Source organism: Elgaria multicarinata, chromosome 6, assembly GCF_023053635.1.
Source record: "Elgaria multicarinata webbii isolate HBS135686 ecotype San Diego chromosome 6, rElgMul1.1.pri, whole genome shotgun sequence".
NCBI lineage: Eukaryota > Metazoa > Chordata > Lepidosauria > Squamata > Anguidae > Elgaria > Elgaria multicarinata.
Window position 1 is genome coordinate 10,710,345 of NC_086176.1, and position 21,721 is coordinate 10,732,065.

At 45.4% G+C, this 21,721-nt stretch overlaps 1 protein-coding gene across 1 annotated transcript in view; it reads right to left on the minus strand.

The window, feature by feature from the left end:
- The window catches only part of LOC134400146 (transmembrane protease serine 9-like), a 29,666-nt gene extending 11,916 nt beyond the window's left edge, over window positions 1-17,750 (minus strand). The window contains 8 exon segments of the mRNA XM_063128435.1: window positions 239-300; window positions 2,895-3,113; window positions 3,358-3,425; window positions 6,638-6,820; window positions 10,037-10,173; window positions 12,305-12,558; window positions 15,036-15,198; window positions 17,711-17,750. Of these exon segments, the coding sequence (XP_062984505.1) occupies window positions 239-300; window positions 2,895-3,113; window positions 3,358-3,425; window positions 6,638-6,820; window positions 10,037-10,173; window positions 12,305-12,558; window positions 15,036-15,198; window positions 17,711-17,750 (1,126 nt within the window).
- Window positions 17,751-21,721: the final 3,971 nt, after the last annotated feature.

Genomic DNA, 21,721 nt, shown 5'->3' on the forward strand with positions numbered 1-21,721 from the left:
CATAGTGGGATTTTGCATCCATAAAAAGAGGGTGGTCCATGGCAGAATGTGTCCATGTGACCTTTCCCTGTGCCCCTCCCATAGTACTAGAGTGACCATATCTCCAGAGTTGCCCGGATTCAACTGGCAAAATCACACTACACCGGGGGCCCTGAGGGGGGTCATTTGGCAGGAGAAACAGACATCCAAGTGGTGACAGTGGCAGCAGCTGCCCCCCCTCTCCGCCACTGCACCGTACTGTGACACATGTCTCCCCACCACAGTGCCTGGTGTCCCTTGTCTGGGCCCTTGTCTGGGCAGCTTGGAAGAAGCAAAAGGTAAAGAAGGTCTCCGGCACTCTACTAAATATGTCAACAGCCAGTCTACCTGCTGAAATTGGCTGGGTAATCGGGTACTAGCTTACAATGGTGTTTTTAAGCAATTTTAGATGCTGGATGTAATAGTCTTATGTAGGCCCTTTATACCTTAAAATGTATTTATTTATTTTATTTATTTATTCCATTTCTATACCTCCCAATAGTCGAAGCTCTCTGGGCGGTTTACAAAATTAAGACAATTCAAGTATAAAACAACAGTATAAAACCATAATATAAAATACAATATAAAAGCACAACCAAGATAAAAACAGCAGCAATGCAAAAATACAAATTTAAAATACAAATTTAAAACAGCAAGTTCAAATTAATTTATAGACTGTTAAAATACTGGGAGAATAAAAAGGTCTTCACCTGGTGTCTAAAAGAATATAATGTAGGTGCCAAGTGAACCTCCTTGGGGAGCTCATTCCACAGCCGGGGTGGCACAGCAGAGAAGGCCCTCCTGCCTCACTTCCTTTGGCAGGGGCTCGTGAAGAAGGACCCCTGAGGATGACCTTAGGGTCCAGGCGGGTACATATGGGAGGAGGCGTTCCTTCAGATCGCCTGGCCCCAAGCCGTTTAGGGCTTTAAATGTTAATACCAGCACTTTGAATCGGGCCCGCACCTGGACTGGCAGCCAATGAAGCTGGAAGAGGACTGGAGTGATGTGGTCTCATCAGCCAGTCCCTGTTCATAACCGTGCTGCCCTGTTTTGTACCAGTTGAAGTTTCCAGATCGTTTTCAAAGGCAGCCCCACATATAACGCATTGCAGTAATCCAGACGAGAGGTTATCAGAGCATGGATAACTGTAGCTAGGCTATCTCCGTCCAGATAAAGGTGCAGTTGGTATATCAGTTTAAGCTGATAAAAGGTGCCCGCTGATAAAAATGCATTACTTCACTTCAAATGGCAGGTATATATTCCACACTAGCTGCTACATTCCTGATTCTATATATATATATATATTCCACATATGTGAGGAGTTTCACATTTTAAACCCACTTAAGGTGCAACGCTATGCATGTTTAGAAAGAAAAAAGTCCTACAATTCTCAGCATACCCCACCCAGCCATGCTGGCTAGGGGATTTTAGGAGCTGTAGAGGTTGTTCTTTTCTGCTCTAAAGATGCATAAGATTGTGTCTTTTTTGGTTTAAGAGTAGATCTTGTATCCCGTTTGTGTTCCGGCTGTTGGGTCACAGCTTTCAGGCACCATTTCCTGTGTCAAGGCTGTGGAACAGAGCAGAACTCAAGACAAAAAAATAGTATGTAATAAGATGTGCACTGTACATGGGGGGAGAGAAATGCCAACAGCAACGAAAAGAAGTTGATGAAGTCCCTCCATGGGAGAATCACTGCCAACCTTTGGTGACAGGGCTTGGCCAGCTGCAGCTGGTAAGAGATTCCCGGGGAAGGGAGAGAAAAGGGGAAATGCAAGCAGAGACTCACTGCCAAACAACATAACATGCTGCATTTAGACAGCTCAAACACAACATGCTCCCCCTCAAAACTTCTTAGAAACACTGTGACCCACTATGACTAATACCAGTTATTTCTCCCTCCATACAATAGTTTCAACAAATGGCTGTTGCTTATTCCAACATCTCTAGCCAAGGGATTTCACTTAAGCATAAACTTCACTCCTTTTCAATGAAAGTTCCAAATGTGGACTGTCAGGCTTCCACCCCAATGACCACCAACTCAGGGGGGGAGTTAGTAATGATATGAAGTCTAATTAAATTCCATGCACAGCTTTCTTTAAGTTGCAGGGGAAGAAAGAGAGAGGGCTTTCTCCGCTGTGGCACCCCGGTTGTGGAACGAGCTCCCCAGAGAGGTCCGCCTGGCACTTACACTGTACTGCTTTCGTCGCCAGCTGAAGACCTTTTTATTCACTCAGTATTTTAACACTTAATTTTAACTTACATTTAAATTTTACTGTTTTAACTCTGTATTTTAATCTTATAATCAACTTTGCTGTGTGGTTTTATCCTGGTTGCGCTTTTTATACTGTATTTCGTAATTGTGTTTTTAACCTGTTGGATGTTTTTTGTGGTTTTAATTTTTGTGAACCGCCCAGAGAGCTTCGGCTATTGGGCGGTATAAAAATGTAAGAAAGAAAGAAAGAAAGAAAGAAAGAAAGAAAGAAAGACCAAATAACAGTAGGCTGCTCCTCTCACCCTCACTGTATCATTATCATCATCATCCATTATCATTATCACCATCATCATCATCATCACCATCATTATCATCATCACCATCATCATCCATTATCATTATCAACATCAACATTAAAATCATTATCACCATCATCATTATCACCACCCACCAAGTAGCCAGTTTACAGTCGCTGGACATCAACAAAGGGCTACACTGCAGGCCCCAAAATCAAGCCTCGTGCGCCACGCGGCTGAGGATGGGGCAGAGGATGGCCACACTGCTGACCCAGGCCCATCAGCCCAGGCTGGGCAGTGAAAACTGAGCTGCCCACACCATGCGGCTGAAGATGGAGGGGAGGATGGCCAAGCTCCTGGCCACGTACCTTCCCGGTGGTGGTGGTGGTGGTGGTGGTCTGTCTGCCCTCTTTGGTCTGCTATCCGCTGGTGGTGGTGGTGGTGGTTCTTCTGCTACTGTCAAAGTGAGTGTTGCCGCCAAGCTGGCTGCTGTTTCTGCACAGATCAGCCAGCCAGTCAGGTTTTTAGCATGCTCACGTGACATTCCAGCTCCTGGCCCGGAAGTCTTGCTGGAATTTCCTGGAATCCTGGGGAAGAAGGCCGGGCCATGGGGAAACAAGGCGTAGGCAACTGCGGCCAGGCAGGGCACCCCCGGTTTTCTGGTGAGTTGCCCCTCAGCACTGGTTGCTCCGGTAGGCCTTATTTTCCCTGGAGGAGTCCGGACTTCTCTGGGTGGTATGGTCACCGTACTGCTGCCACTGTTACTCTGCCTCAGCCCTTGACTCTTCATCCCCGGGCCCACATTGCTGCTGCCTCCACCCCCTGCCTCACTGCACCCTTTTGTCCTGGGCCTGAGGCACACACACATATTCCTCAGCCATGCTAATGGTGTAGGTGATCTGCAGAGTTTCCGGAGTCTTAAGAAACATGTGCCCTGTTCCCCGCCCCATCTCTTTCCTGGACATTTAAACAAATAATAAAAATTCCACCTGGACACCACCACCACAACCACCCTGAGGGCATGAAAAGGAGGATGTGTCCAGGCAAAACCAGACAATTGGTCACACTATATCCTCCTAGGCCTAGAGAGGATCAAACTTGCTTTTCAGTTTCAGGTACTTCCCAGTTTTTGATATCTTCCACCTTGTCCCACAAGGGAGCTATGTGCTCACTTTGTATCCAAAATATGTGTCTTCAGGTAACCAAAAAGGACAGTTACTAAGTTTTATTTCTTTGCAATACTTGGCCTCTAAAAAGGTGTCATTAATGTTTGACTCCTGTTCCTCCAGTAACCTTTTACAGAACTTTTGGAGTACAACTAACTATTTAAAGGGTTCCCAATTTCCTAGTCTTTGGGTAACCACAGTCTATATCAGAGCCTTTAGTAGCATCCCGCTCCAAGGGTGACAGCTTCTCTGCTGTCATGGAGATTGAGGATCTCAGGGAGTGAAAGCATCACTCTGGATAAGAAGGAAAGGATCCCTTAGGAGGGACCTATTCCTTGAGGGATGAATAGATATCCTCTCTCACCAAGGATAGGCCTTTGGGAGTTCCTGGCAGTGGGTTGTTCAATCAATAGAGGTATGGACAGCTGGATTTGTGACAGGCGTAGTGACTTGCCTGCCTGGTGTGAAGGCAGTATGTCACATGTTAACTAGATAGCCTAGTAGCTAGTGCTGGCATAGAATCAGCATTCATGTTGACACCAGTGATGTGGGGAAGTGTAGTTATGTAGTCCTGGAAGCCAAATTGAGATTGCTAGGCAGAAGGTAGCTTTCTCTGTAATGTGACCTGTTCCACTTGCAGGGCCAGCTAGGCAGACAAAGCTGAGGCGTCTCAATGCATGGATGGACTGCTGGTGTAGGGAAAAGCAGTTCAGATGTGTCAGACACTGGGGAATATTTTGGGATAAGCCAGACCTGCCCAAAAGGAACTGCTCCAGTTAGAGAAGAATCAGGTTGCTGTCATTTAGTATCAAAAAGGTGGCAGAGGAGCTTTGCTACTGTGGCAAAGCTAACAGGAGTTGGGGAGCTTCCTGTTTCGAATGAGGGTGAAACATTTTTGATCGCCCAGATGTGGGCATGATAGAAATAAGGGGTGAGAGAAATTTGGAGAGGGGCACCATATACAGATGTTTCTGTCCTCTGAGCCAAGATGGGGAAGTTGGAGTGCTTGTACCCTGCTGGGAGTGGCAGGGGCTACATGTGGCCTGCAAACCACATGTAGTCCACCCCAAATACAGGGGAAGACATTCCTTGCAGTATCCTGTCCCCAAGTTATCTAGTGCTAATGCCAACACTATAAATCTGGTAGTGGAGAGGACATTTTTGTACACACCCTTTTTTAAAAAACAAAAATGGAAGGTTTGGAGCAGATGCCAACAGGATACTAATGCCTCCACCAATTCTTTTCTGCAAGTATTGCGTCCCGCCAATTCTGTTGAGCAAGCAGGAGCAACCATATACACAAGGAGCACTCCTATGTCCTGGAAGCACTAAAGTGCAGTTGCGCAAAATGGGGGAAGGGGCGCTTGTGCAACACAGTCAGCTGGGCAGAAGGGAATTGGTGGGGGCTCTCCACTGGATTCTTACCCCAGTTTTCCTTTCTATAAGTATCTTTCTCCCAGCTGTATTTTTGTAGGCTGCTGCTTATGTATTCTGAGTCCTTAGCTCAGAATACAATCTACATACAAACAAATCGGAATGAACAGATAGAGAAAGAATAAATGGCCTGTTTCAGATGATAACAATAGTGTTGCATTAAAAGTGAAATAGCATTTTGCACAAAAACAAATGTCTAGCAGAAACAATGTAGAATAAAAAGGCCAAACGTGTTTCAACAAGAAGTCTTCATCAGTGGCCAATGTGGGCTGCTGTATGCTCCCTGGAGATTTAATTGCGCTGACTTTACAATTCCCAAAGTTATGTGGTAGAGGGTGTCACTCCCATTTGAAAATAATGAGGCCCTGCATTATTTTCAAATGGGAGTGACACCCTCAACCACATAACTGTGGGAATTGTAAAGTCAGCCCAATTAAATCTCCAAGGAGCATACAGCAGCCTGTGTTGGCCACTGACGAAGACTTCGGCCTTAGCTAGACATAAGGTTTATCCCAGGATCGTCCCAGGGTCATCCCTGTTCATGTAAATGACACACAGGATATCCTGGGAGCAGGTAGGGATGACCCCGGTACGATCCTGGGATAAACCTTAGGTCTAGCTAGGGCCTTCGTGTTGAAAAGGCGTTTGGCCTTTTCAATTCTATGTTGTTTCTGCTAGACGTTTTGTGTGTGCAATATGCTATTGCACTTTTAATGCAACACTATTGTTAATCTTAACTTTATTCTTGTGCATTAAATACTATTGTTCTACTGTATATATATCCTTAACTTTTCGTTTAGTATTACATGGTTGTTGGTTAAGGACTTCACCTTTCCTTGCTCTTGCTGTTTTGGATCATGACACCTAATGAAGACAGATGCCATTTCTTTCTAGCCCCAAAGGGTGAAATTCCATTAGGACACAAAACCAGGCTTCTGACCCAAGGGATCCTGTTCCAGGGTTCCCACCGCTGAGAGAAAATAAACCATTTTGGAATCTGATTTTGCTTCAAGGTGTGGTAATGTTGTTTTGTGCAAGCCATGGGATAGTCATAGTTTTCCTTCTTGGATATGGCCAGGATTCTGCCACAAGACAGAGTGTGGGCAATATGCCTTAGAAGTGAGTTAGGTACAATTTATTTATTTAAATTATTCATTTACGGATTTATATTTTATATATCTTTTTTAATTGTTTTAATCTTATGGAAATTGCTCAGAGAGCTTCAGCTATGGGACAGTATAGAAATAATAATAATAATAATAATAATAATAATAATAATAATAATAATAATAATATATTTCTAGGCCACCTTTCGGGGCAGAAGCCTTGAACTGGAAATGTTTTAAAAGGGAAAGGTTAATGTCTGCAGTGGACATATGCCCTTCAAGCTATACAGGTGGAGTGCTATTAAAAATAAAAAACAGCCACGCACCAGAATATTTTGGTAATCCGAATCTATTTATTTGTTTATGTTCTTTTTCAAGATGAATTACATAAGGAGGAAATGATACCAACTTGCTGAAACAAGGGGAGAAATGGCTGTTTTAGTTAGCAGCAATGGTATCACGGATCCAGTCAACGAAGTTGCAGACTCTGGTGTAAACCCCAGGGTAACCGGGCAGAGCACATCCGATGCCCCACGAAACAACGCCCTGGAGCTCCCCATTACATACCACTGGGCCACCGGAATCCCCCTGTGGGACAAAGAAAAAGATGGTAGGTTGAAAATAACAGGCATTTCAGCAGGTTCCCAAATAGCTTGCTTTGGCTTTATCTTTAATTCCTGCTTGTCCTTTGCTCCCCATATTCACTGAAGTGAAACTGCACAACCCCAAAATGCCATGTAGACTAATGTTGCACTACCAACTAACACCACCACCAGTAGTAGTAGTAAAATGCTGAAAGGCGCTGTAACCTCTGCTAGACCAGTGTTTAAATTTTAAAATGAGGGGTTCCAGAGCTTGCCCACAGTTCACATCCTATGAGCTGAAATCCTTTCCTCTACTACACCCATGGTGTGTGTGTGTGTGTGTGTGTGTTGAAATAGGGTGACCAGGGGCATGTCTACACCTCTCGGTGTTCCAGGAGGGAGGGGGAAGGATCTCGAGATATTCTGCTTGTGAGATCCTCCCCTTTGGAGAGACGTGCGTGTGACATCCTGGGGGGAATGAGAGATGTTGCACCCACCAATTTTTTTTTAACTGAAGATGAGTGCACGAGCGCTCCAATGCAAAAGTAAGTTTAAAAATCAACAACACCCAATCCTGCTTCCCCCTCCCCCCACCAATGGGCTTGGAGCACCTGAAGAGCTCTGCCCCGTGCTGGTTCCCACCTCCTCGTGTTTATTCACCAGGAGGTGGGAAGAAGCTGGAACGGTTGCCCACACCTCCCGTGGTCTCGGGACGATCCTGAGACCATGGGAAAAACCAGGCAAAAAGCCATCCCATGCACAGGGATGATCGTGGGACAATCCCCGGGATAAGGCATGGTGTAGACATGCCCCATATTTTGGAAACCAAAAAGGAGGACAACATGGTTGGCCCCCAAGGGGGTGTGCCCACCAACATGTCCGGCCCCAGGAGGCGTGTCCAGCAGTAAGGCGGTGTGCCCACCTGAACATAGCCTTGGTCACATATCTGATTTTACAGCACACATTTAAGACAAATCTCTTCTACATAACATCTTAATGTTAAAATCACTGAAATAAAGAACAAGTGAGACATTCAATGTATCTGAAATTAACTTCACTTACTCCTACTTTTGTAGCTTTTGCTGTACTTTGAAGCTTTTGCTATACTCTATGTGATATATTCTCCCCTTTCCTCAAATATCTTTTCTGACTGTATCCTCACTCTGCTGCCAGCTGCTGCTGCCAAAGTCTTCTTGCGGTCCAGCGCACTTGTGGCTGGGGTATTGGTTATTGCAGCTTATTGCTTGGTCATGTCCAGTGACCCTTACTTTAAAAACCTCCGCCACCAGCCACCTCCACCTCCTCCCACACAAACCCTCAAGTCTAATGCACTCTGAAAACACTTTGGGTGGCAAGCCAGCCTCTCAGGGCCAAGCTGCAGGTGCACCTGGGTTGCCTTCAGCCTCACTCTGCCTTATGCCATCCAGCCAACATCTCCAGCCTCCAGCCTCAAACAATTTCCCTCCTCTCCCTGCAAAAGTCTTCCAATGGTCCAGCCAGGCTGTGCACTTGTACCCTGTGGCCGGGCGTAGGGGGGCAGCTTATAGCTTGGTCACATCTGGTGACTCTTGTTTTAAAAAAAACCTCCACTGAAGCCACCCCAGCCTGCACCAACACTGGATTCCGGGACACTCTTAAAAGGCTCTGTGTAGCACAACAGCTTCTCGGGGCTAAGCTACAGCCATCTCTGAGTTTCGTCTTCAGTCTAACTCTGTCTCTAAGAGTTATGCCAGCCAGCCAAAGCCGCAAATCTGTCTATTTTCCTCTGATACACATTTCAAACATTCTGCCTTGCGTGCCAGCAATGCAGACAGAGCCTATCTCACAAGTGAACAAAATGAAGTGGAAAGGAAGGGGTAGCGAAAGAACGCAACAACATTCAGGTTCCAACATCTGCAGCAACAGGGCATCCGCAAAGATGAGAGCCCCTCTCTCACCTGGCACCTCACTGTTGGTCATGAGAGTTTTGTTTTTTCCCCTAAGGATGACCCTTCATCACCCACCATGTGGAATTCTGAGAAAAAGGCCTCTGGCCTGTTCTGTTTTGCCCTGTGGGCTGTTTTGACTGACCTCTCCTTTCCCACACTTTGATCTGTGAATGCCTGGGCTCTGCTGAGCTTCAGGTACCCAACTGCTCACCAAATCTGCAACAGGAAAGGTGCCTTGCTTGCCCAGCACTGGAGATCCCCTTGATGAAACTGCTCAAAGCGCAAGACCCCAAAGAGTAGGTTTGACAACCTGAGTTTGAAGGATATGGCTCCAGCGGGTTTTAAAACTAACAATTTTAAAATCTCAAACTTTAAAGAATTCCTAAAAAATCAACAGATGAACAGATGTGCTTCAAACTTGGCATGACTAAAGCCCTACTTAAGAGCTATCATGCTGCCAAATTTAATCTCTTTACCTTTTCATATGACAGTTTTTAAAAATAATAATTTTAAAACCTCAAACTTTTAAAAAATCCTAAAAATCTATGGATGAATGGATCTGTTTCAAACTTGGCATGGCTAAAGACCTCCATAAGAGATATCATGGAGCCAAGTTTCATCTCTTTATCTTTAAAAATGTCATTTTGTAAAAAATAATAATTTTAAAACTTCAAACTTAAAAAAAATCCTAAAAATCAACACATGAATGGAACTGTTTTAAATTTGGCATGGCTAAAGCCCTTCCTATGGCGCATCCTTGTGCATAGCATCATCTCTTTATCTTTAAAAATGATGGAACTGTAAGCGTTTTTATTAATTCCCATTAAAGTAGAGCTGCCCTTTGGGTGGGGAGGATGGGAAAAATCTGGATTTTTCTTCAAATTTCATAATTCCCCCCTTCCCAGAATTTCTTACCAAAAATCCTAATAAATCCAGGTTTTTCCTGCCATATGGTCACCTTAAACCAGCAGCACGGGTTGCTTCGCCTTGAGGATATTGCCCGAGAGCAAGCTACATGCTTCTCACTTGGAGATACGGGCTTCACCTTCGAAGAAGCTTTTCAAGCTGATCTTTAGTAAATATATTTCTCCACAGGGAAATGGGATGGAAATAGGATCAACTCACAGTATCCACCATATACAGTATACATTGTAAAGGTCAAATAACCCGTGGATTCAAGACCCTTATATTAATTCCTAAATAATTGGTGGCTGTTTTCAAATAAAGAAAGCAGATAAAGAAAGCAGATGTGGTTAATAACGTCCATGTGCTCAGAAGGCAAATTGTCTCACCTGGCAGGAGTCTTTTCCGCCCTCTAAGAATCCAACACAGATCATACTCGGAGTGATTTGTCCTGGGTAAGCTTCTTCACATTCAGCATCAGTTAGGATTGGTGCGTTCAGGCACTGCAGAATGTCAGGGTGGTTTGCTGGAAGGAAAGCGAGAAAAAAGGAGAAATTCAAGAGTTCTGCAGTAATCCAGTAATTTTAGGGGTAGCAAGAGCTGCTTAGCTGTATGAGTATCTAATTTTATGTAATAAGACATCTGGCTATCACTGGCTCATGCACGTGGGGTATTACAATTGCTAGGCTGCTGCCATCATAGGAAACTGAGGGCATGTCTAGATGGGGCGATATCCCGGTGATCGCCCTGGAATCATCCCTGTGGGTCCGCAGGACGCACAGAGCATCCAGGGAGCAGGGAGGGATGATCCCTCCCTTGGCCTGGGATTTCGCCCTACCAATCAATTCCAATTTTTCTGCCGTCTTGGGATTATCCCGACACCGCGGAATGTGTGGCCCGCTGTCGCTGTTTTGTCCTGGCTCTTCCTGCATAAGTGCGAGGAGTCGGGCACGGAGCAACTCAGGAGCTCTGTACCCATTGGGGATGGGGTGGGGGCAAGGTGAGGTGTTTTGTTTTGTTTTTTTAAAAAAACTAACCTGTCGTTTGAGCGCTCAGGTGCTCCTTTTCCTTTTAAAAAATAATCCAAAATGGCAGCCATGATGTCGCGCGCCGTGTGTAGATGAGGGAGACGATCTCACGATCATAAAATCGTAAGATCGTCGCCCCCCACCCCCCTTGTCTAGACATGCCCTGAGAAATGGTGGCCATGCAACCCAACCTGCACTGAGTACTGCAAAAGCCCACCCAAATGCAATATTTTTATACTTAAAGGCAGGACTTAAGTAGTACCAAGGTTCTCCAAGGCTCAAATCCCTGAATATATATTTTTTAATTATTATTAATGGTGGAAGTTATCTTTGGAATACATGAGATAACCATAGATGAGAGCAACCCTGAAAATGTCCATCTTCACTGAGAAAGGACCCCGACACATCAGGGATAAGGCAAAAGAGTTCTACATTAGAGGGTGTTTTTTCCTGACAGACCTGAGCGCCAGCATCTGTTTTTCTAGAAAGGAAGCATTTCTTTACAGTTAAGAACATTATAAGAAGAACCCTGCTGGATTGCTCCAAAGGCCTCTCTAGTCCACCATTTTGCTCCCACAGTGACAAGCAGGTGCTCATGGGAAGTTTGCAACGCTCCTGCTTGTGTTCTCCAGCAACTGGTATTGAAAGGAATTCTGGAGTTCAGAGCCATCATGGCGAGCCCTATGTTCCATCAATGTGGATAATTCCCCTTTAAAGCTGTCCATGTTGGTGACCATCGCTACATCCTGTGGTAGCAAATTCCATAGTTTATCTATGTGCTGTGTGAAAAAGAATTTGCTTTCATCTCTCTTATCTGACTCTGGTTTCAAGTACTATAAAAGAGCGAGAGATGTTTCTCCTGACTCATTGCCTCCATACTGTGTGTCATTTTATACTCCTCTATCATGTCCCCCCTTACTCACTGTTTTTCTAAACTATAGAGCTGCATCCTGTGGAATTCTGTGAGTGTCCTGAAAGTACAGCCTGTGGTGATGTGGGGAGGGCAAAATGCCCTCCAGACGTCTTGAGGTTGTCCAGTACAGTTCTAGCCCTTCGATAACTTTGCTTGCCTTTTTCAAGAGCTTTCCCACTCTACAGGATCCTTTTTGAGGTGCAATGACCAGAACTGCACCTCAAAAATCCACATGCACAATTTTATGCACCTCTATCATATCCTCCTTGCTCACCTTTTTAAGATAAAGAGACCCAAATAACGTCACCTTGCTCCAGCCCATTGATCTCTCTGATCGCCCCTTTCTGCACCTTTTCCAGCTCTACGTATTCATTTTGAGGTGCAGTGACCGGAACTGTGCCCAGTATTCCAAGTGTGGTTGCCTCACAAATTCGTATAACGTCATTACAATACGGGCAGGTGTCTTTTCAATACCTTTCCTACTGATTGGCCTTGTCTACAGCAGCTGCACATTGGATCAATATTACCATCCATCTACCCTCCGTTGCCCCATTATGATGGTCAAAATATGGCAGGTGAAGTGAACGTGACATCAGTGGGCGGCACGCCAATAGTCACCCCGAATACCAGCACATGGAAGTTCTCCGTTCATATGCTTGGGTGACCCAGCTCAGAGCCATCAGCTGATGGGTGGACCAAATATTGCCCATACTCACCGCCACTGCTGAGAGTGTTGCCCCACCCTGAGATCAGACAGTCGGTACCAGGAGCTGCACATCCACTGGGCAAGTTGATGGGAGCAACACTTACGCCCAATTTAACAGGGGTTGACAGCTTGATGAGCATAATATCATTATCCAAATACCAAGAGCTGTATTGTTCATGGCGAATGACTTTTTCAGAATTGATGAAGTGCTCGTCCCCCTCCAGCACATTAATGTTGTGTTCTCCAAGCCTCACCTCGATGCGACTGCAAAATCAACAGTCCAATGTTATAGTGAGTGAACTGTGGGATCTCAAAGTAAACAAGCCTTGTACTGCTTATGCCTCAGGACTGATCACAGAATCATAGAATCATAGAATAGTAGAGTTGGAAGGGGCCTACAAGGCCATCGAGTCCAACCCCCTGCTCAAATGAACCACATCTCATTTAGCAAGGGGTAATATTTAAAAACAGCCCTGTGTGGCGCAGAGTGGTAAGCGGCAGTTACTGCAGCTGAAACTCTCCCCAAGGCCTGAGTTCGATGCCAGCGGAAGCTGGTTCTCAGGCAGCTGGCTCAGGTCGACTCAGCCTTCCATCCTTCCGAGGTCAGTAAAATGAGTACCCAGCTAGCTGGGGGAAAGGTAACTGCGACTGGGGAAGGCCATGGCAAACCACCCCGCTACAAAGTCTGCCAAGACAACGTCAGTGAAAGCAGGCGTCCCTCTAGGAGTCAGCAATGATGCAAGTGCTTGCACGAGAGGTTCCTTTCCTTTCCTTCCATATCTAAAAGCGGGAACTTTGCAATCATACAAGATCATAGCACAGATCTCCATGACCCTACATGCTTCCTGGCTACTATCACAAAACAGGCAGGTTTTTAAAATAGGTTTTATTCTGGTTGTACTTTTATATTGTGGTTTTAAGCTTCCGTAAGTTATATTTAACTTATGAGCCTTGTGTGGCGCAGAGCAGTAAAGCAGCAGTTTCTGCAGCTGAAACTCTCCCCACGGCCTGAGTTCGATCCCAGCGGAAGCTGGTTTCAGGCAGCCGGCTCAGGTCGACTCAGCCTTCCATCCTCCCGAGGTCGGTAAAATGAGTACCCAGCTAGCTGGGGGAAAGGTAATAATGGCCAGGGAAGGCAACGGCAAACCACCCCGCTATAAGGCCTGCCATGAAAACGTCAGTGAAAGCTGGCGTTCCTCCAAGAGTCAGTAATGACCCAGTGCTTGCACGAGAGGTTCCTTTCCTTCCAAGTTATATTTTAGGGTGTATCTCGTGGTTTAAATTTTTGTGAAATGCATGGAGAGCTGCAGCTCTTGGGCGGGATAGAAATGATTTTTTATTTATTTATTTTTTTACCAACTATCAGATTCAGCATGGGATTTTTTATGTTCTTAAATGGTGCTCTGTCATACGAATAAGATAAAATACAACAAAATGCAAGAGATTCAAACTGGGAGCCTTGTGGCTTAAGGTTTGGACCTAGGCTAGTGAGATACTGCATAATGTGTATGCTCAGGTCTGAGATCCTTCTTTAGCTGCGGGGGAGAACAGGGTTGCATAAAACGATCCCTAGCGTTTGGCAGACAGTATGAAACCTGGATGGGTCTGGTACGAATGCCTGGAGACCTTTTGCCTTCCCTTGCTCAGTAGAATACAGTTTCCACTTTCAGGCTAGTTCAGGCCACTGATCTGATAGACCTTGCCCTGCAGAAATGGATTCCTATGCAGCCCCAGCCAGCCAAGACCCCATCCTGGTCCTGGTAAAGAGTTATGCTGTTCCAGGTATTGCGTGGCTTTAAGGTAAGAAATACTAGAGTTATGTTCCAGTTCAATGCATGTTTACTTAAGTTTTGTTTACTTGTGTATGTTTCTTCAAATATACACATTTTTGTGTGTACTTTTTCCAGTCTCCACATTTCCCCCATTGTATATGACAACTTTGTGTGCGTTTTTCATTAACACAAAAGACATTCGGGAAAGTGTAGATTTCAGAGCGCAGCTGCAGTCCGAGCTGTACAGAAGTCCAGGAAGTACGAATTATGCACATCATCTCCACAAATCATAAGTAATCTGGAGCCCTCCAGGTATGTTACATCTCCTAGTAACCTGGAACTACCTCCATTCATTCATACTACTGCCAAAGTCCAGCTCTATTGAAAGTGTAGAATCATAGAATAGCAGAGTTGGAAGGGGCTTACAAGGCCATTGAGTCCAACCCCCTGCTCAATGCAGGAATCCACCCTAAAGCATCCCTGACAGATGGTTGTCCAGCTGCCTCTTGAAGGCCTCTAGCGTGGGAGAGCCCACAACCTCCTGAGGTAACTGGTTCCATTGTCATGAGATCTTGTGGGGCCTCAACTAATGGTTACTGTACAAACAGGTAGGGTGACCATATGGAAAGGAGGACAGGGCTCTTGTATCTTTAACAGTTGCGTAGAAAAAGGACTTTCAGCAGGTGTCATTGGTATGCATGCAGCACCTGGTGAAATGCCCTCTTCATCACGGCAGTAAAAACTGCAGGAACTATACTAGAGTGACCAGATACAAAAGAGGGCAGGGCTCCTGCAGCTTTAACTGCTGTGATGAAGAAGGAATTTCACCAGGCGCTGCATGCACACGAATGACACTAGCTGAAATTCCCTTTTCTATGCAACTTTTAAAGATACAGGAGCCCTGTCCTCCTTTCCATATGGTCACCCTAGTCAAACAGGGCAATGGAGAAAGAACTACTGTTCACTCACGATTTGTAGCAATGAGCAGCTGAAACCACCCATTGGTCATTGATGAGGGAACCACCACAGAAGTGGTACCCAGAATTCAGTGACACCTGGTAGGGGACTTCATTCCTCTTGCAGTCATGTCCTCCCACAATCTTATCATCATCATCATCCAAAGGGGTAGCAACTGATGAAAAAGGGGAAATCAAAATGAGTAAGAACTGCAAAATAACCTGGCTTCTACAAACAAAAACAAAACACAAATACAAACAAATCAGGTACACTTTCTAATTGATAATGTGATATGGCCTCAAAGACAGTGTGCCACTGAGGGAGGCGGAGACAGTTGCCCCCAGAGCCATGGGTTCCAGACAACATATAATGAAACTTCAGGAACACCTATATCCATGGTTCTAAGGGATGGGTCCTTATCACTTTCACGTGTGTTCGTCTATTCTGTCCTGTTTCCATATTAATCTGCATGTTAAAAAAAAATCTTCATGAGCAATTGCATTTAAATATGTGCTTAAATTCATATTATAAAACATATTTTATTTTCCCTCAAAATACCCATTTTTGAAGTGTCTCTGAACATTTGGGAAGTGCAAAAGCTGATGGATAACTAAGTTCTAATCTGCATATTAGTTTGAGAGGCGTGTATCAAATCAGTTCATAATGGAATTCACAAAGATTGACTTCTTAATGGTTCTACTTATTGAGGCCTATTTCCCAATAAGGTGGTAAAGATTTGTGGCCTGGACTAATTCAGAATGCAGGTAATTTTGTCACATGACTAAAAACATGAAAAACCCCGACAACCCCAAAGTAAACTAGATGACAGTAAAACGGGTTCTAGGCATCTAGTCTTCTCTCTGATGTGCTAATTTTCTGTGTGCAAGGAATGTTTTGTAAAGAGGAACGTTCAAGCATGTGAGCCCTTACCTGAGCCAGATCTACACCAAGCAGGATATAACACTATGAGAACGGTTTGAAGACGATATATGGAATGTGTCATGGGCCTCAACTGTTGTCAATGCACTTCAATACTGTTATAAAGCAGTAGTGTAGACCCTACCCTTCAGTCTAAAGTGGTATAGCCCAGACACAGGTTTAACGCCTCAGTGAAAACTTGTGCATAAGTGTTAATTGATATCGAAATAGAGCTATATGCTAGGTGTGCATGCCAGAAGACCAAAAAAAGTGGTGGACCTGGCTACATGCCTGTGGTCTCGGGCTGAGCCTGATACCACAGGAAAAACCGGGCCCGAAGCGGTGCCGGTTACCCTGGGCTAAAGCCTCATCTAGCAAGGCCCTATGTGTGCACGCATATGCCACTCTGGTCAGTAGAGCAATATTCAAAGCAAATTTGGAGTTCCTTCTCAGGTCATCTAAGGACTTGAACAGTAAGCCAAAATAATTTCACCATTTTTAAAATTTATTACATTTCTATACCACCCCAAAGTGATTAACTAAAGCTAATTACATTTCCCAGGGGAGATTCTTCATATCCCTTAGATAAAACATTGCAATCCTGTATTTTATTCACCATATTTAGGGGCTTATTAGACGAGGGTTTAGCCCGGTGCGAGGCCCGGGCTTCCTGCTGTGCATGCAGACGACGCACAGGGGATCCTGGGGTCAGGCCGGGCTAAACCCTCCCTTGGCCCCGGGATAACCGGATCCTGTGGAAGGTCTAGCTAGTTCCATGGCTTTTCCTGGCTGCTCACTTACTCGTGAGTAGCTGGGAGAAGCCGTGCACTATGGAGCGCTGTGCCCATTGGGCTGGGGGCGGAGATCACGGACGGGGGGTGGAGGAGGCATCAGACATGGTGAGCGGGGGGGTGGACATGGCGAGCGGGGGTGGCGGACATGGAAAGCGGGGGGTAGACATGGCGAGCAGGGGGGTGGACATGGCGAGTGGGGGGCGAGCGGGGGCGAGCGAGCGGGCGGGCGAGTGGGGGGATCAGACATTGGGGGGAAATCAGGGGCAGGGGGAGCGGGGAACCCTTTTTTTTTAAAAAAAAAACACCCTACCTTTTCGTTGGTGCGCCCCTGTGCACATGGCCCCTTTTACTTTTTTAAAAAAATGGAGGACGCGACGGGGCTTTCCTTTCCCCGTCGTGTCTGACATGTGGAAAGGAGCAACAGCCCGCACTAGAAGCGCACTAGAAGCTCTTCCCACACGGATTCTGAGGTAGGTCTAGCAAGGCCCTTAGTGGGGCTAACTGCATGTAAGAAGGTTGTAAAATTGTAATCAAAGGCTGAGAAGAGGGGCGGGGAAGGATTACAAAACAAAAATTATCCTGGCTGAAGATGGAATAAGGCGGTTTCGCTGAATAAGGTGACAGACTGCTAAGGTTGTACAGTGGACAGGCTACAGCTGGGAATACCCATTTTGAATGCTGCTGCATGTAAAACAGAAACAAAAACTACTTGGAAATAAGAGAAGAAGTACACCAAGGAGAAAGGTAGCAGTCCTGCTCACGCCCTGCTGTGCTAGTTTTCAACCTGTAAAATGTTTTAACAGAAGGAACCATTACAAAAAGGAGTTTCCCTCACACCACCTTGACCTGCAGTCCTAAATGGTAGTTCTTCCACCGCTGGGCCCAACCACTCCATTCCCTCCTCATTCCACTGCATGCATGCATTAGACATTAGAAGCCTGTAAAGAGACTCAAATGCATTTTAAAAAGCCTCACCAGCTGCTCCCAAGAAGGCAAAGATCAAGAGGAGTTTCATGGTGTCTGTTGGTGGTCGTGTTGACTGGAACAGGGCTTTCTCAAGACATGTCTGCCCAATTTATACTTCCCTCAGGCTCTTATCTCCTCAGCCCAAGGTCCCACCAGGTGTTCACTTCTCAGGGCCTTGAATAAGCTCTATTAAAATACACACTGTCAAGCGCAGAGAGTGATAACATGATTCCAGGTACCTTGAATCTGAACTATTTCCAACAATGGAAAGAACAAATTGTTAGGTGCAATTTTGGCAGTGTGCTGAGTCCTGCCTTGAACCCCCTTTTCTGCCATCTTGGGTTGTTATGAAACCTCACTATATCCACTCCTTTTATATAAGAGAAACCCTGCAGCTAATCCTGGTGAGATCCAGATGTGCATGGCATGGAATTATATAACTGACAAACTGTCAGGACTGTTTTTAGCTTTGGCCAGACTGGACATTACATATTCCGTACCAGTGTACATTTTGAGTAGAAGTCCAAGGTCCCGCTAACCAGAAAGAGCCAGAGGGCCCCCAAAACACAGCAGGCTTTGCTTGTCACGTCATGAAGTAAATGAAGTAATATGCTTTACCATAAGGATTGGGGGAGGGTGCTGTGCATAAGAGTATTACTCACAGAGAGTAAATGGTCTAACTGCACCATTACTCAGTCCATGGGCATCTCTAAACAATAGCACGCTTGTGTCTGGTCACTCACTGAAGTTTGTTGGTCTGTTATATGATGTTGTATACAGCCAGGATGGCCTTAGCTAGACCTAAGGTTTATCCCGGGGTCGTCCCGGGGTCGTCCCTGCCTGCTCCCGGGATATCCTGTGTGTCATTTACATGAACAGGGATGACCCCGGGACGATCCCAGGATAAACCTTAGGTCTAGCTAAGGCCAATGTCTCCCGCCCTTCCCCTCCACTTATCCCATTTTCAAAAAGAGATAAGCTGGTGCAAAATGGCGCAAAATCGGCAGTGTGTAAAGCTGGCGTTGTACTATGAACTGGCTGAGGGAGGATTTTCCGCGTCTGTGATGAGAAGGAGAAGAGGGTAAAATGCTTCTCTGCAACAAAGGGAGGCAGATCTGATCCCCTAACCCACCAAGCGCACACCTTTATGTTCAATGGGGCTTACTCCCAAGTAAGTGCACTACAGGGATGTAGAGGATTCTATGAGACCACAAGAAAAAGACCCTTCATTATGCGAGATTATAGCTGTGCTAGATTTAAATCCAACATGATTCTTTTAAACAATTTTCTTCTTCTTTCTGTTGGTTTCTGCTAGTAGTCCCCCATGTGTCTACTCAGAAGTAAGTCCAGGCTTTTCTGGGACTGTGAGGAGACAGATGAAAACAAGACTCCCCCCTCCTGCTCCTTTGCACACATGCCAGGAAGGGAGGGTGGGCTTCCTCGATTCAAACATGTCAGGTGTTTAACAGCAGGACCTTCCCCCTTGTCACCCCTCTCTTCCTGTATAATGCAGCCCATATCAATTGTGCCAAAGAACCAAGAAGCACAACCGTGCCAAGCAAACAACGGGATTTAGTTTTACTTGGAATTTGGGAAGAGGCAGGGGAAATTCTGAACTCAAAGCCTTGTGATCTCTTTGACCATGAAGTACAGAAATTCACTTGAGCAGAGCTGCTGCAGCAGTGATTTTGGAAGACGTCATGGACTGACTTTTTCAAGCAGGGTTCTATAGGATTCTTTGGCCTAGTTCTCCCTCGGCCAACAAGCAGTAAACAAATAAAGAATAATAATAAATAATTGGCAGATCAAAATCGACATCCTTATCTGCAGAATGAAACATGGCAAGCTGTGTGTGGCATTATTTTTCCATACAGAGGGCGAATCTACACCTGCTGCCCTTTCGCAAGGGAGGAAGGGTGGTTGTGAGTGTCCCCAGCTCTGCGATTGTCGCTCACGGGACACACACGCCACCCATATTTCCCGCGAGTAAAGGAAAGCCGTTGCAGAAGAACTTGTGCCCTGTTACAGTGGTTCCAAATGTGTATCAGCAGAAGGGGGCAGGACAAGTCAGATGGGAATATATATATATATATATATATATATATATATATATATATATATATATTGAATAACTCCTGGGAGATGTGCAACAGTGCAAATACACAGCAAGTGGGGATAGGTACTGTGTCAAAATTGCACTCCTGCACAGAGATTTTTTTTTAAAAAAATACACACAGTCAGTGCTAAAACATGCCAATCAAAACATGTCCCAATCAAAATGGCGGACAGCTCCACTCCTTCACACCTCCGAAACTGCTGGACACGCCCCTGACAGCAAGTTGGCTGTTCGCTGAGGCAGTTGCTTGTGCCAAACAGCAACAGCTTCACGAGGGCGGGGGACACCAGCCGCAGACTTCAGTGTTGTAGCAAAAGAGCCGAAAAAATGCTACAAAACCAGCCAGCGAAATCCTGGAATAACTGAGTGGTGGGGTCGAGATCACCACGGGATCAGCTGTGCATCATGTGACCTGGTACGGACGACCTCGAGATTATTCAGGAATAAATAGCTAGTGTAGACACGACCAGAGTCCTTGTCTTGAGGTTAGGTTTTGCTGCCTGCAGTTTTGCAACCTCCAACCCACCCTGAGACCTTTCCTTGGAGGGCAGAGTGGGATTTTGCATCCATATAAGGGAGGCGGGGCGGCCCATGACAGAATATGTTCCTGGGACCTTTCCCTGCCCCTCGTCTTGCTCCTCCTCTTGCTGTGCCCCTTCCATATTACTTTTCATCATTCTGAGCATGTGCATTCATGAATGTAACTTGCCTGCACATGCTGCTTAACTAAAAAAAAAATTACCACAAGTCGGTATTTCAGTATTTCTTAATTTAAAAATATGGAGCAAGCAATTCTCCTACATCTGCTAACTTCCTGCGAGAATTAACCTTTTCCCCTGTTAGGCATGCTTTTACCCAGCTCAGAATTCAAACTATGCCCACTGAGTATCTGGCTGGAAGATGTTCTAATAGACCTGTAAAAGAGCACTTTTGCAAAGCAGGACATATTGAAGATCTCGTACATTATACCCTATACTGTCCATTATATAATTCACCCAGGGTTAAATTTATTCTCCCTTTCCAGACCATCTTAGAAGGCCAATCAGACGATTTTAAAATTAGATGGCTGTTGGCTGATGTGGACAAATTCATCAGCTATAGGATAGCTATGGTACCTTGAAAGCAGGTCTGCTGGCAGACAGTGGAGAGAAGACTGAGAAGGCTTCCCTCTCCTGCTTTGCAATAAGAAAGCCTTAGGGCATGGCTAGATGAGGGGGGTTGAGGGGATGATCTCGCGATTTTATGATAGCGCTATCGTCCCCCTCATCTACACGCAGTGCGTGACGTCCCAGGAATAAGAGGACGTCATGGTCGCCATTTTGTTTTGTTTTTTAATCAGAGAGGAATGCAGGAGCGCTCCTGCAAAAACTGTAAGTTTAAAAAAAAAATCCCTCACGTGGACACACACAGCCCAATTCACTTCAGATCCTGATTTGGACCTTCTGAATCTGGTCTGATTTGCTTTGAATGGATTTGGAGCCGGTCTGCTTCACGTCGGTTTCAGATCCGAAGCAAGATTCAGATGACCGAATTATTTGGATTTTCCGTTTTCCCATAGACTTGCATTGGAAAACAGAAACGCCAATAAGTTTTCATTTTTTCATGATACATACCTCAACTTTGGAAGCCTTAGAGCCCCTTTGGAGGTGATCGTACCTGACAATTTTCAGACAGATGGGTTCAGTGGTATTAGTGTAATCCACAGTTAATTTCTTTTTCTGGGAAAGCACTCAAAGCAAACATTTTCAGTTTCTGTGATACAAACATGACATTTGGAGACCTTACAGTCATAGAATCATAGAATAGCAGAGTTGGAAGGGGCCTCTAAGGCCATCAAGTCCAACCTCCCACTCGATGCAGGGATCCACCTTAAAGCTTTCCTGAAAGGTGGTTGTCCAGCTGCC